Source organism: Salmo trutta, chromosome 7 (genome assembly GCF_901001165.1).
Source record: "Salmo trutta chromosome 7, fSalTru1.1, whole genome shotgun sequence".
NCBI classification, from domain to species: domain Eukaryota; kingdom Metazoa; phylum Chordata; class Actinopteri; order Salmoniformes; family Salmonidae; genus Salmo; species Salmo trutta.
This window is the reverse complement of record NC_042963.1, coordinates 15,135,607-15,151,900: the sequence shown is the minus strand read 5'-3', so window position 1 is coordinate 15,151,900 and position 16,294 is coordinate 15,135,607. Positions and strand designations below refer to the sequence as shown.

The window sequence follows — 16,294 nt, the reverse complement described above, 5'->3', positions numbered from 1 at the left end:
CTGATGTTTTAAAAAGATCTGATAATAGAGAAAAATGAATCACAGCGATCAATTCACTTTTCATTCGTTATTCATAAATATAATTTACAGATGACATTTTTATATTTTGGTGCTTAGCTGTATTATTGGTATAATTCTATGTAGTCCTATTACTAGAATGTTATGCTGTTACAGAAGTTCCTTCTGGAATAAATAAAATAGGCAAATTCTATTCTATTCTGTTCCCTTTCATAGAGCCATAACCTGTCTAAATATATCATTGTGTTATGCACAAGTTTCTCTAATGTCCCTATAGCCTATTGGCTCAAATGGATGTCACAACCATTTGTTTCTAAGAGTTTCTGAACCCAAGTTGGCCTAATGATATCAGTACTTATTCTCTAGCACGCACTACTACCTTCGGCAGCGGCAGTTAGCCTATAACATCAGGCAAGTAGCCAGAATGTTGATAGTTCGAATACCCAAGCCAAAAAAATAAATAAATACATATGTTGATGTGCCCTTGAGCAAGGCACTTAACCCTAATAGCTTCAGGGTTGCTGTTGATAATGGCTGACCCTGGCTGTGACCCCACTACCCAAGGGTGGCTCAGGGGGAGTTGGGATATTAGATTTTAATTCACGTGTGAAACAGGACAAATATAAGCATCCACCAAATTATTATTCTAATCTATAGCCCTCGGATGTATTCATTATCCAATGTGCATGCTGCTTTAGAATTAATCAGGCACACCAGTTTGTTTTAAACGCAATGCACTTTTCTAAATACTACCTAAAGTGTATATTTTTTAGACAGGTAGGTCAATTGGAGAATATGAGGCCACTACATGCCTACTTCTTGAAAACCTGACAATGTTATGTTATAGGTGAGAATCACTAGATGGCGATAGTGAGTTGATTAAAACAGTGTTGGTATACCATGCAAAACTCCTCCAACAATCAAATCAAATCAAATTGTATTGGTCACATACACCTATTTAGCAAATGTTATTGCGGGTGTAGTGAAATGCTTATGTTCCTAGCTCCAACAGTGCAGTAGTATCTACAAATGATTCACAACAATACAGACAAATCTAATAGTCAAATAATAGAATTAAGAAATATATAGATATATAAAACATATAAAATATATCAATTAGATCAAGCAATGTTGGAGTGGCATTGACTAAAATACAGTAGAATAGAATACAGTATATACAGTTGAAGTCGGAAGTTTACATACACTTTAGCCAAATACATTTAAACTCAGCTTTTCACAATTCCTGACATTTAATCCTAGTAAAAATTCCCTGTTTTAGGTCAGTTAAGATCACCAATTTATTTTAAGAATGTGAAATGTCAGAATAAAAGTAGAGAGAATGATTTATTTCAGCTTTAATTTCTTTCATCACATTCCCAGTGGGTCAGAAGTTTACATACACTCAATTATTATTTGGTAGCATTGCCTTTAAATTGTTTAACTTGGGTCAAACGTTTCCGGTAGCCTTCCACAAGCTTCCCACAATAAGTTGGGTGAATTATGGCCCATTCCTCCTGACAGAGCTGGTGTAACTGAGTCAGGTTTGTAGGCCTCCTCGCTCGCACACACTTTTTCAGTCTGCCCACAAATGTTCTATGGGATTGAGGTCAGGGCTTTGTGATGGCATCTCCAATACCTCGACTTTGTTGTCCTTAAGCCATTTCACCACAACTTTGAAAGTATGCTTGGGGTCATTGTGCATTTGGAAGACCCATTTGTGACCAAGCTTTAACTTCCTGACTGATGTCTTGAGATGTTGCTTCAATATATCCACATAATTTAGCTTCCTCATGATGCCATCTATTTTGTGAAGCGCACCAGTCCGTCCTGCAGCAAATCACCCCCACAACGTGATGCTGCCACCCCCGTGCATCACGGTTAGGATGGTGTTCTTCGGCTTGCAAGCATCCCTCTTTTTCCTCCAAACATAACGATGGTCATTATGGCCAAACAGTTCTATTTTTGTTTCATCAGACCAGAGGACATTCCTCCAAAAAGTACAATATTTGTCCCCATGTGCAGTTACAAACCGTAGTCTGGCTTTTTTTATGGCGGTTTTGGAGCAGTGGCTTCTTCCTTGCTGAGCGGCCTTCCAGATCATGTCGATATAGGACTCGTTTTACTGTGGATATAGATACTTTTGTACCTGTTTCCTCCAGCATCTACACAAGATCCTTTGCTGTTGTTCTGGGATTGATTTGCACTTTTCGGAACAAAGAACGTTGATCTCTAGGAGACAGAATGCGTCTCCTTCCTGAGCGGTATGACGGCTGCGTGGTCCCATGGTGTTTATACTTGCGTACTATTGTTTGTACAGATGAACGTGGTACCTTCAGGTGTTTGGAAATTGCTCCCAACGATGAACCAGACTTGTGTGTCACGGACATCGTAGTAAGTGGACCAAGGCGCAGCGGGTTGAGTGCTCATTTTCACTTTTTTTTTGAACACTTAAATAAACAAAACAATAAACAAACAAACTAACAGTTTTGCAGGCTAACCACAGCAGTGCAAAGAACAACCTCCCACAAATCCCATAACAAACATACTCCTAATTATAGGACCTTCAATCAGAGGCAACGATAAACAGCTGCCTCTAATTGAAGGCCCCAATCTCAATGACCTAAACATAGATCTAAACACCCTAGAACAGACATAGAAATATACAAACATCTAACATAGACCAAAACCCCGGAATACATAAATCAAACACCCCTCTACATAAACAACACACCCCGAACCACATAAAACAAATACCCCCTGCCACGTCCTGACCAAACTATAATAACAAATAACCAATAACCACTTTACTGGTCAGGACGTGACAGTACCACCCCCCCCCCCCCCCCCCCCCCCCCCCCCCCGACACAAAGGTGCAGACCCCGGATGCAACTAACAACAAAAAATATCTACAAAAATAAACCCCTTAAACTAAAGGGAGGGAAGGGACGGTGGTGCTGTCACCGACGGTTCCCGTGCTACACCCCCCCCCCTCCCCAATCCTCCTACTGTGGAGGTGGCTCAGGTTCTGGCCTTAGTCCACCACCTATCCTGTCCACCCCCGCAGAATACCTTTGGCTGAAGCGCCTTGCTGTAGACCTCGGGCTGAAGCGCTTCGCTGTAGGCCTCGTGCAGAAGATGTGATGGTTAGTGATGGTTATTTAACAGTCTGATGGCCCTTAAGATAGAAGCTGTTTTTCAGTCTCTCGGTCCCAGCTTTGATGCACCTGTAGTGACCTCGCCTTCTAGATGATAGATGGGTGAACAGGCCGTAGCTCTGGTGGTTGACATCCTTGATTATCAATTTCAGATTGTCAGTGATGTGTATACCAAGGATCTTGAAGCTTTCCACCTTCTCCACTGCGGTAACGTCAATGTGGATAGGAGAGTGCTCCCTCTGCTGTTTCCTGAAGTCCACGATCATCTCCTTTGTTTTGTTGACTTTGAGTGAGAGATTATTTTCCTGGCACCACTCTCCCAGGGCCCTCACCTCCTCCCTGTAAGCCGTCTGGTCATTATTGGTAATCAGGCTTACTACTGTTGTGTCCTCTGCAAACTTGATGACTGAGTTGGAGTTGTGCGTGGCCACGCAGTCCTGGGTGAACAGGGAGTACTTGAGTGGGCTGAGCACACACCCTTGTGGGGCCACTGTGTTGAGGATCAGCGAATCAATAAAAATATTTTAACAATCAGGACACTGAAGTCACTATGAACACAAATATTACTTGGAAGTGTTAATTCAAACACTCTGAGCCATAGAGAATAAGAGACTGCTCAGAAATTTTTCTAAAACTTTATTTCGAAAGGTAGACATATTTTTGTAACATTGTATGTGATGAAGAGGGACAGTGTATATTTAAACAGTATAGTAGGTAAAGGCAAAAGGCAATAGGTTTTGTAGAAATAAAGTGTACAGTTGAGACCATTCCCAAACAATATCCCATTATACATCAACCCATAATTTCTTATGAGAGTGACCTCTTTGTAAAATACTGAATACAGAAATACTTACCATTATAAGCCATATAACATAGCGAAGTGTGTCAATCCAGATATTAACAGTATTTCAAGTACTTTGCCTTCAACTTTGATTGTCACATTGTTATCTCTCAATTCATGAAACACAATTTGACAACATGGCTCAACTTTGCTTATGGAATACATACAGTGCCTTCGGGATGTATTCTGACCCCTTGACTTTTTCCACATTTTGTAATTTTACAGCCTTACTCTAAAATTGATTAAATACAAATATTTCTTCAGCAATCTACACAAAACACCCCATAATGACAGAGCGAAAACAGGTTTTTAGAAATGTTTTCAAATTTATTCCACTAAAAAACATATTTTTAAATAAGTATTCAAACCCTTTGCCTTGTGACTCAAAATTGAGCTCAGGTGCATCCTGTTTCCATTGATCATCCTTGAGATGTTTCTACAACTTCATTGAAGTCCACAAGTGGTAAATTCAATTGATTGGACATGGTTTCTATATGAGGTCCCACAGTTGACAGTGCGTGTCAGAGCGAAAACCAAGTAATGACGACAAAGGAATTGTCCGTAGAGCTCCGGAAAAGGATTGTGTGGAGGCACAGATCTGGGGAAGGGTACCAAAACATTTCTGCAGCATTGAAGGTCCCCAAGAACACACTGGTCTCCATCATTCTTAAATGTAAGAAGTTTGGAACCACCAAGACTCTTCCTAGAGCTGGCCGCCCAGCCAAACTGAGCAATGCGAGGATAAGGGTCTTGGTTAGGGAGGTGACTAAGAACCCGATGGTCACTGACAGAGCTCTAGAGCTCCTCTGTGGGGATGGGAGAACCTTTCAGAAGGACAACCATCTTTGCAGCACTCCACCAATCAGGCCTTTATGGTAGAGTGACCAGACAGAAGCCACTCCTCAGCAAAAGGCACATGACAGCCCGCTTGGAGTTTGCCAAAAAGGCACCTAAAGACTCTCAGATCATGAGAAACAAGATTCTCTGGTGTGATGAAACCAAGATTTAACTCTTTGGCCTGAATTACAAGCGTCACATCTGGAGGAAACCTGAAACCCTCCCTATGGTGAAGCATGGTGGTGGCAGCATCATGCTTGGGGGATGTTTTTCAGCGGGAGGGACTGGGAGACTAGTCAGGATTGAGACAAAGATGAACTGAGCAAAGTATAGAGAAATCCTTAATGAAAACCTGCTCCAGAGTGCTCAGGACCTCAGACTAGGGTGAAGGTTCACCTTCCAACAGGACAACGACCCTAAGCACACAGCCAAGACAATGCAGTCTCTGAATGTCCTTGAGTGGCCCAGCGAGAGCCCAGACTTGAACCCGATTGAACATCTCTGGAGAGAACTGAAAATAGCTGTGCAGCAAAGCTCCCCATGCAACCTGACAGAGCTTGATAGGATCGTCAGAGAAGAAATGGAGAAACTACCCAAATACAGCTGTGCCAAGCTTGTAGCATCATACCCAAGAAGAGTTGAGGCTGTAATCACTGCCAAAAGTGCTTAAACAAAGTACTGAGTAAAGGGTCTGAATACTTATGTAAATGTGATATTTCCATTTTTTATTTTTAAAAATTAGCAAACAATTCAAGATAACTGTTTTTGCTTGGTCATTATGGTGTATTGTGTGTAGATTGATGAGGGGAAAAACAATTTAATACATTTTAGAATAAGGCTGTAACCTAACAAAATGTTGAAAAAGTAAAGGGGTCTGAATACTTTCCGAAGGCACTGTACATGATACAATGAGGCTGTGCCCTTTTAAATGCCCAAATCTAGTGCATAATATATGTATTCATTATTTTTGAATACATGCATTTTAGAACCTAAAATACTAGATTCAAGATGTTGCCCTCTCTCGAACACACCAAACATTAAAACAAATTGTGCAGAAATGCAAACAGGAATTAAGATGAAGTGCTACAGCTTGGTTCAGAATAAACCTAGTTGTAACTAAGCCATTCGCCTCAAATACCCCTTGTTTTTTCAGTTTCAATCATTTCTATTGAGGAGCTAGCAAGTTATGTAGGACTAGGGACTGTCTTCTACAATACATTGGCCTTACAAACGAGCAATAATACAATATAGGTGGCCATAAAACACTGACAGAATAGGAGAGGCTGGTTTTGAGAGTCGAACTTGCAAAGTAGTTTTCTTTAATATAAACTACTGAGTGATTTATCTACTGGAGACGTTGGTCAACTCCTCCTGCAGCTGGTCAACAAGGTACTCCCCGAAGCCCCCCGAGTGGTCGCTGGTGCAGCCCACCCTACGCGCGTTGGTCAGCAGGTCTCCCAGCAGTTTGACACGGGGCACCAGTGGCCCCAGGAAGCGGCTCTTGACCACACTGGCGGAGTGCGGGTCGCTGTGCTCCTTGGACAACTGGCTGAGCTCCACCATCACGGCCATCTCCTCCTTCCACTGGCCCAGCATCAGCTCCAGGGCTGGGATCACCGCACACACCTCCTCACAGCCAGGCCTCTGGGGGAGAAAGACAGCACACACACACAAAGACCGCCATTAGAATGCACTGACTAAGTCGCTCTGGATAAAACGTCTGCTAAATAAACTAAATGTTACAGACAGCATTAATTAAAGGATAACTTTATTTTTTTAAACTTATAATAGTACTTTAAAATCGTTCCACCATTTCCTAAAATTCTAGTAGTTTGCTTAATTTCAGTTTATGTGACAAAACAAGCAATGCACAGTGTAGATAATAATTGTACAATCTAAACCGCTGTGAAATATATTTTAAATAACAACAAATATTGTATTTTCAGTTGTTTGAAGCTGGTGTACAAAACCGAAAGTAAAAGATGCAAAAACTAAACTTATGATCAGGAAGCACTTTGAACAGATCTACCGTTTCTCAGGCTTGCTTTTAATGAGAATGACAGATGTACAGTGCCTTGCAAAAGTATTAATCCCCCTTGGCATTTTTCCTATTTTGTTGCATAACAACCTGTAATTTACATACATTTTTATTTGGATTTCATATATTGGACATACACAGAATACTCCAAATTGGTGAAGTGAAAATAATTACTTGTATGAGCCCCTATATAAGATCTGGCGCAACCAATTACCTTCAGAAATCACATAATTAGTTAAATAAAGTCCACCTGTGTGCAATCTAAGTGTCACATGATGCCACATGATCTCAGTATATATACACACACACCTGTTCTGAAAGGCCCCTGAGTCGTCTGCAACACCACCAAGCAAGCGGCACCACCAAGCAAGCGGCACCATGAAGACCAAGGAGCTCTCCAAACAGGTCAGGGACAAAGTTGTGCAGAAGTACAGATAAGGGTTGGGTTATAAAAAAAAGTCAGAAACTTTGAACATCCCAAAGAGCACCATTAAATCCATTATTAAAAATGGAAAGAATATGGCACCACAACAAACCTGCCAAGAGAGGGCCGCCCACCAAAACCCATGGACCAGGGAAGGAGGGCATTAATCAGAGAGGCAACAAAGAGACCAAAGATAACCCTGAAGGAGCTGCAAATCTCCACAGCGGAGATTGGAGTATCTGTCCATAGGACCACTTTAAGCCGTACACTCCACAGAGCTGGGCTTTACAGAAGAGTGGCCAGAAAAAAAACATTGCTTAAAGAAAAAAATAAGCAAAAGGCTTATTTTGTTTGTTTGCCAAAAGGCATGTGGGAGACTCCCCAAACATAAGGAAGAAGGTACTCTGGTCAGATGAGACAAAAAAAAATGCTTTTTGGCCATCAAGGAAAATGCTATGTCTGGCGCAAACCCAACACCTCTCATCACCCTGAGAACACCATCCCCACAGTGAAGCATGGTGGTGGCAGCATCATGCTGTGGGGATGTTTTTCCATCAGCAGGAACTGGGAAACTGGCCAGAATTGAAGGAATGATGGATGTCGCTAAATACAGGGAAATTCTTGAGGGAAATCTGTTTCAGTCTTCCAGAGATTTGAGACTGGAACGAGGTTCACCTTCCAGCAGGACAATGACCCTAAGCATACTGCTAAAGCTACACTCGAGGGGTTTAAGGGGAAACATTTAAATGTCTTGGAATGGCCTAGTCAAAGCCCAGACCTCAATCCAATTGAGAATCTGTGGTATGACTTATAGATTGCTGTACACCAGCAGAACCCATCCAACTTGAAGGAGCTGGAGCAGTTGTGCCTTGAAGAATGGGCAAACATCCCAGTGGCTAGATGTGCCAAGCTTAGAGACATACCCCCAAGAGACTTGCAGCTGTAATTGCAGCAAAAAGTATTGACTTTTGGGGGGGGGGGGTGAATAGTTATGCACGCTCAAGTTCAGGTTTTTTTGTCTTATTTCTTGTTTTTTTCACAATAAAAAACATTTTGCATCTTCAAAGTGGTGTGTAAATCAAATTATAAAACCCCCCAAAAAATCTATTTTAATTCCAGGTTGTAAGGCAACAAAATAGGAAAAATGCCAAGGGAGGGTGAATACTTTCGCAAGCCACAATTTGGTCGGGTCGCCCAAAAAGTTACATATTGTAACTTTAATCGTTTCTTAAAATCTGAAAACACTACATCCCTCCTATTTCAGCTATAATCTTTATGAAAATGAATCTGTCCAAACTGTAAAAAAAAAAATGCCCCACTGACAAGTTTTTTGCCAAACTTCAACCAAAGTCATCTATTATTGCAGAATTGAATACACATCTTAATAATATTAGAACTGACAAATAGACTTGTTCAGGACATATCATTTGCCCCCACTGATCAAATGGATAACAAGGTGTCTCAAATTGCTGATGATGGACCCCACACAGGTTCGATTTTACATGACTCGTAAAACTAGAGGAGGCAGAAAGAAAAACTAAAGTGGCAACGTCACCCCGTACATCTGGAAACACAATTAATGCACTGTCCTTCCGCCTGCGCATTAATCTCCCCAATTTTCCGGAACTCAGGGGAAATGTACACCCTGGCAAGCATTAGGCCTGAGCCCCAGGCTAAGCCCCAAGGTTAGGGTTTAACCCCCCATCCCCCTTGGCCTCAGATGTCCCTATCCTGTCCAGTCCACTCACAACCCTTATCTCTTGCCCCAAGGAGCCCCAACACCAACCAAAACACCATCTCTGAAAGGCATGTAGCAGATCCTATAGGTACTACATTGCAACACAAGGACTTTAGGAATAATTAAGGTTGCCATTAATCTTGACAGGCAGCGTGCCATTAATTGTTAGAGGTCAGACACACTGAGAAAACTGACTGAAAACTGCCCAATAGGTACATAGCACAATAGGAGGCCGTTCCTTCTCTGTCAAAAACACAATACGTACCTGCTACGTACCGACCTGGTACCGAAGAACCTTCCATTTCTACTTGGCTGTGAGCCAATGAGAAAGCAATTTTCACGGTGTAATCCACACCCTTTTCATCAGAATTGTTCTAACTAAAACAATAAGGCTGCATAACTTTTTTTCTATAGCAAGTCTTTACATCTTTTACATATAGCTTGAGTTTTAGGTTTGATAATCTGCACTTGCTCATTAGCTAGCTAGCTTGCTAACGTTAGCTTGCTAACTGAGCCAGGCAGTCACACACACTTCATATGAAATTAATGGGGTGGTATGTGCAGCACAATGCACACAATACTAAATGCTTTACCAAGCTAGCTATCTAGCAATTCTCTATTATCCCATACTGTCAGTGCCAGGTCGCTTGCTAGCTAACGTTTGTTAAACAGTTAGCATCAACATTTGCCAGTTAGCACAACATAGCTTGCTAGCTACTCCATTGACTCTCAGCAGCTAACAGGCAGCTGCTTAATGAAAAAATGAATCCATTGTGATTGAATTATAATGTTGCTAGTTATCTAGTTGTGGCCATCTGGCTAGCTAGCAACAACATTAGCACAGATAGAACAATGATACAGATATTTCACTAGATGTATAAATGTGATGCATCTGCTTGGCATTTCCACTCACTACCAAATATGGTGGTGAGAGGAAGTCCAGTGCCTGGCAATGGGAGAAGATGGAACGAGATGGATTTTGGCCGACATTCTGCAAATGTTCTCAATACAGTTTTCAGTTCCCAAAACTAGAACCTGTTACGAACAGAGTGGATTAAGTTTTGTAGACTTTACTATTTGCTGACGTTCACAAAAATGGCGTTGTTTAGAAGGAGTGCAAAGGCGAATTGAGTTACTGCACACTTGCAGTTCCCCGACTAGGCGTTCCCAAAAGGAAACAGGCAAAATATTTACCAGAACGTACCAATAGGCTCTTGCTAGCTCGTGGTCGGCTCTGCCCCCCCCTACTTGCTTGTTTTGCTCACTATGACTCATTTGATCCTATTGGAAATGAGCTTGCTAGTTACCTAACCATAGTTATCTACAACAAGCACAAGCCAAACATATCTTAAGAAAGGTACTGCCAACTTGTGGTCTGGAGTATTTTAACAAGGCATATCGCCAGTTGAGCTGTGCTATGTGAACAACAAAAAGTTGACTGCAGACACTTTCGGCAGAGCTACTTAGAACAGTATCCTTGGTGTGTCTGATGCTTTATACCATTCATATACTGTATAGCTGCATGTTGCATTAGTGCAGAGTAAGGACTTGCAGATCCTGATCTATGTATTTGCTCAGAGTTACAATTACTGTAGTATCACACTTATTTGTGTCAAATGATAAAAAACATTGAGTTAATCACATAATTTGCCATGATTAATCAAGATTGATCGCAAATTTAGAATTTGACAAAATTGAGCTGTAAATTAAGATTTTTTTATACAAAAAGCATTACAAGACAATTGACATCTTGATTTTGTCCAACAGTCATCAAAATCAGGTAGACTGATGAAGCACAATTTATGATGTATTTTGGATATTTTCAGTGTATTTTGAATGCTTTCAAGCAATGTGATTATTCACGAAAAAATTGATGCACAGAAATTTTAAAAACACATTAAATGAACCATAAACAATTAATTAACATGCACCTGTGGAACGGTCGTTAAGAAACTAACAGCTTACAGACGGTAGGCAATTAAGGTCACAGTTATGAAAACTTAGGACACTAAAGAGGCCTTTCTACTGACTCTGAAAAACACCAAAAGAAAGATGCCCAGGGTCCCTGCTCATCTGCGTGAACGTGCCTTAAGCATGCCGCAAGGAGGCATGATGACTGCAGATATGGCCAGGGCAATAAATTGCAATGTCCGTACTGTGAGACGCCTAAGACAGTGCTACAGGGAGACAGGACGGACAGCTGATCGTCCTCGCAGTGGCAAAACACATGTAACAACACGTGCACTGGATTGGTACAACAGAACATCACACCTGCGGGACAGATACAGGACGGCAACAACCACTGCCGAGTTACACCAGGAACACACAACTGGACAGAGCTTGTTGTCATTGCAGGCAATCTCAACGCTGTGCGTTACAGGGAAGACATCCTCCTCCCTCATGTGGTACCCTTTCTGCAGGGTCATCCTGACATGACCCTCCAGCATGACAATACCACCAGCCATACTGCTCATTCTGTGCGTGATTTCCTGCAAGACAGAAATGTCAGTGTTCTGCCATGGCCAGCGAAGAGCCCGGATCTCAATCCCATTGAGCACATCTGGGACCTGTTGGATCGGAGGGTGAGGGCTAGGGCCATTCCCCCCAGAAATGTCCGGGAACTTGCAGGTGCCTTGGTGGAAGAGTGGGGTAACATCTCAAATCAAAGTTTATTTGTCACGTGCGCCGAATATAACAGGTGGTGTAGACCTTACAGTGAAATGCTTACTTACAGGCTCTAACCTATAGTGCAAAAAAGGTATTAGGTGAACAATAGGTAAGTAAAGAAATAAAACAGTAAAAAGACAGTGAAAAATAACAGTAGCGAGGCTACATACAGTAGTGAGGCTACATACAGACACCGGTATTGAGGTAGTATGTACATGTAGATATGGTTAAAGTGACTATGCATATATGATGAACAGAGAGTAGCAGTAGTGTAAAAGAGGGATTGTCGGGTGGTGGGGGACAATGCAGATAGCCAATGTGCAGGAGCACTGGTTGGTCAGGCCAATTGAGGTAGTATGTACATGAATGTATAGTTAAAGTGACTATGCATGTATGATAAACAGAGTAGCAGCAGCGTAAAAGAGGGGTTGGGGGGGCACACAATGCAAATAGTCCGGGTAGCCATTTGATTACCTGTTCAGGAGTCTTATGGCTTGGATGGCTTGGGGGTAAAAACTGTTGAAGAGCCATTTTGTCCTAGACTTGGCACTTGTGCACTGCTTGCCATGCGGTAGTAGAGAGAACAGTCTATGACTGGGGTGGCTGGGGTCTTTGACAATTTTTAGGGTCTTCCTCTGACACCGTCTGGTGTAGAGGCCCTGGATGGCAGGCAGCTTAGCCCCAGTGATGTACTGGGCCGTACGCACTACCCTCTGTAGTGCCTTGCGGTCAGAGGCCGAGCAATTGCCATACCAGGCAGTGATGCAACCAGTCAGGATGCTCTCAATGATGCAGCTGTAGAACCTTTTGAGGATCTCAGGACCTATGCCAAATCTTTTTAGTTTCCTGAGGGGGAATAGGCTTTGTCGTGTCCTCATCTACTCTACCCTACTTGTAGAGTAGATGAACGCCAATGCCATCCATCTCTCTGTCATGTTGGCAAAACATGATGTCCTAGAATAAGCTAGCTGGCTAAAATGCTTGCTAGCCTAACTTCCTTGCATGGGCAACAATGAACCAGCTAAGTTAGCAAGTTCCTTGGTGTACACATCACTAACGTTCTATCATGGTCCAAACACGCCAACACAGTCGTGAAGGGGGCACGATAACGCCTCTTCCCCTTAAAAAGATTTGGCATGGGCCTTCAGATCCTCAAAAAGTTCTACAGCTGCACCATTGAGAGCATCTTGACTGGCTGCATCACCGCTTGGTATGGCACCTGCTTGGCATCCGACCGCAAGGAGCTACAGAGGCTAGTGCCTACGGCCCAGTACATCACTGGGGCCAAGCTCCCTGCCATCCAGGACCTCTATATAAGGCGGGACCAGAGGAAGGCCCTAAAAATTGTCAAAGGGTCCAGCCTCCCAAATCATAGTGTTCCCTCTGCTACTTCACAGCAATGTCCTATACTAGGCTAGCTAGCTAAAAGGCCTGCTGCTAGTCTAACTTCCTCGCATGGGCAACAATGAACCAGCCAAGTTAGCTAGCTAGCTAGTTAATGTGAGCCCACTACATCTAGGCTACATGTTGAACTTCAAAAATCAGCTGATTATCAGTTGCTGTCAAACACAAGTGGATCTGAAGAGGACTCTCTTCCCCAATATTGTGCCCGCACACCTCTGATTCAGAGGGGTTGGGTTAAATGCGGGAGACACATATCAGTTGAATGCATGCAGTTGTACAACTGACTAGGTATCCCCCTTTCCCTTTCCATGCCCTGCTTTAGGGTCATCACTAGTTACCACAGACACAAAGTCATTAACCCTGCCTATTTCTACCATTTTCTTCTTGAAATCTGATTCTCCACCCTAACCACATTGCTAAACTTATGCCTAACCTTACATTTTTTTCAATATAATTTTGACTTTGTGGCTGGGGAAACTAGTGGAAACCCTGCTTTAGTGCCTAGAGTTAGGAGCCCATCCCCTCTCCGCTGGCAGTGGGCACACAGAATTAGAATATGTAGAATGGGCGTCTCCATTCTGATCCCTCCTGTCTCAGCCTCCAGTATTTATGCTGCAGTAGTTTGTGTCGGGGGGCTAGGGTCAGTCTGTTACATCTGGAGTATTCTCTTGTCTTATCCGGTGTCCTGTGTGAATGTAAATATGCTCTCTCTAATTCTCTCTTTGTTTCTTTCTTTCTCTCGGAGGACCTGAGCCCTAGGACTACCTGGCATGATGACTCCTTGCTGTCCCCAGTCCACCTGGCCATGCTGCTGCTCCAGTTTCAACTGTTCTGCCTGCGGCTACGGAACCCTGACCTGTTCACCGGACGTGCTTGTTGCACCCTCGACAATTACTATGATTATTATTATTTGACCATGCTGGTCATTTACGAACATTTTAACATCTTGACCATGTTCTGTTATAATATCCACCCGGCACAGCCAGAAGAGGACTGGCCACCCCTCATAGCCTGGTTCCTCTCTAGGTTTCTTCCTAGGTTTTTGGCCTTTCTCAGGAGTTTTTCCTAGGGAGTTTTTCCCAGCCACCGTGCTTCTTTCACATGCATTGCTTGCTGTTTGGGGTTTTAGGCTGGGTTTCTGTACAGCACTTTGAGATTTCAGCTGATGTACGAAGGGCTATATAAATAAATTTGATTTGATTTGATTTGATTCGGGTCAATTATGCTATAATGGGTGTACTGGAGGTTCATTATTTTTCTATGAGTGGGCAGCTTTACCTGGATGTCTTTACTGCAGTACTGTCCCCCTCTGTCTGACAGGTAGTCCAGCATGGCCTCAGCCTTCGCCTGCTCGTTCACAGACTGCTCATGGAAGAACGCTGCCACTCTTGGCAAGGCAATGTCATCCTGCTCAAATATCTTGGCCTGGAAGAGTCAATACAGAGTAACTCCAGTAAAGGTGATCCACGTAGAAATAGGTTATTGACATATATTGCTGTATTGGAGGGCATACAAGTTTATTTATATTGTGACTCTCATAGGCTACTTGGTAAATGTAATCAACTCATGATGTCCATTTGTTTTCCTCTCTCTCCATCTTCCCTCCATCCTCTTTCTCTCTTCCCCCATGTCTCTCCATCTCCCCTGTCTCTACATCTCCCCTCCTACTCCCCTGTCTCTCCATCTCCCCTCCTACTCCCCTGTCTCTCCATCTCCCCTCCTACTCCCCTGTCTCATTTACAATTTAGTCATTTAGCAGATGCTCTTATCCAGAGAAACTTACAGTAGTGACTGCATACATTTCATTTCATGCATTTTTTTGTACTGGCCCTCTGTGGGAATTGAACCCACAACACTGGCATTGCACACACCATGCTCTACCAACTGAGCCACAGGGAAGACTCTCCATCTCCCCTCCTACTCCCCCATCTCTCCATCTTCCCTCCATCTCTACCCTGTCTCTCCATCTCCCTTCCTACTCCCCATCTCTCCATCTCCTCTCCATCTCCCCTCCTACTCCCCATCACTCCATCTCCCCTCCTACTCCCCTGTCTCTCCATCTCCCCTCCTACTCCCCTGTCTCTCCATCTCCCCTCCTACTCCCCTGTCTCTCCATCTCCCCTCCTACTCGCCTGTCTCTCCATCTCAATTTACCCTGATAGAATTTTGTAAACAAGTAACTTGCAGTTGCAGCTTATTGCTAGATGGTCGGGTCGCCCTTACCAGTGCATCAAGTATGTAAGCGACCTCCATAATCAATGTAGATACTCCGTACAAACTCTCCTCAACGACCGCTGGGAGATTCTGTTTCACTCTGCTCCCGAGAAAAGCTCGGTGAGTTTTACAGTTAGGCAAGTTGGTCTTCAATCGTTTGCCGCTTGGTTCAGCCATGTTAAAAACTCCCGACTGTGGTTAGATTGTAACAACAACCGTTGTTGCGCAACTGAAATAAAGTAGATCGCTACTGATCTCGATTGAACGACACACTTTCTGCTCCCCAAACCTTCACATAAACGTGTGATAGCATGTGTAATACGTAATTAATATATCCTAATATAAACAACTACTTACACTATAAGTGTTGTATACAGTCTTTGGTGACGGGAGTGTAGGATAATAGAAACGGAGAAATGGTTTCCCGTTCAGCCTCTCAAGTTCATCCGGTGCGCATGAACGACACACTGCCCTATATGAAAGTGAAGAGCGACGTCAATTACGAATAGTAGGCTTCAATTAAACAACGATGAGTGAACATTGTTAGAAAGGGAGCATGTCAGCAAGAACAGTGGCTAATGCATGAACATGAATTGTAGTTTAAGCCTACTGTGATCATACTATCGAAATCCTTCATTTGGATTCAAGGGATGGGATGTTGGTCAGTGCGTCACAATTGGGTATCAGAAAATAATTTCTGCTAGTCAGAATAGAACAGAATAGAGAATAAAATAGTACAATTTGCATTGAATAGACTCACTTGCTTAGGGATAGTTCACCCAAATTACAAAATGGCATTAATGGATTCCTTAACCTGTAATTGTATTGACAAGGTATGACAGCAATCCATGCTTTGGTTAAGTTTCCAGGCACTGTTTCCCAATGTTATGGTACCTAAAGTTGTAGTTGGAAGTTTACATACACCTTAGCCAAATACATTTAAACTCAGTTTGTCACA

The 16,294-nt window shown here is 42.9% G+C and overlaps 1 protein-coding gene across 1 annotated transcript; it reads right to left on the bottom strand.

Moving 5' to 3' along the window:
• Nucleotides 1–5,555: 5,555 nt before the first annotated feature.
• LOC115197001 (ferritin heavy chain B) lies at nucleotides 5,556–15,816 on the bottom strand. Its single transcript, XM_029758109.1, has 3 exons — nucleotides 15,346–15,816; nucleotides 14,401–14,547; nucleotides 5,556–6,495 (listed from the first exon to the last, which is right to left on the bottom strand). Exons 1-3 carry the CDS (start codon nucleotides 15,511–15,513, stop codon nucleotides 6,193–6,195), a joined length of 618 nt encoding a protein of 205 aa, XP_029613969.1. The 5' UTR covers nucleotides 15,514–15,816; the 3' UTR covers nucleotides 5,556–6,192.
• Between the last annotated feature and the right edge of the window lie 478 nt (nucleotides 15,817–16,294).

What these genes read in the sequence shown, in the direction of transcription:
- LOC115197001 (XM_029758109.1), bottom strand. Translation starts at nt 15,513, where the DNA reads ATGGCTGAACCAAGCGGCAAACGATTGAAGACCAACTTGCCTAACTGT. An exon ending in CTTACATACTTGATGCACTG is followed by an intron (nt 14,548 to 15,345) that starts GTAAGGGCGACC and finishes TGACTCTTCCAG; the next exon opens with GCCAAGATATTTGAGCAGGA. An exon ending in ACTGCAGTAAAGACATCCAG is followed by an intron (nt 6,496 to 14,400) that starts GTAAAGCTGCCC and finishes TTTCTCCCCCAG; the next exon opens with AGGCCTGGCTGTGAGGAGGT.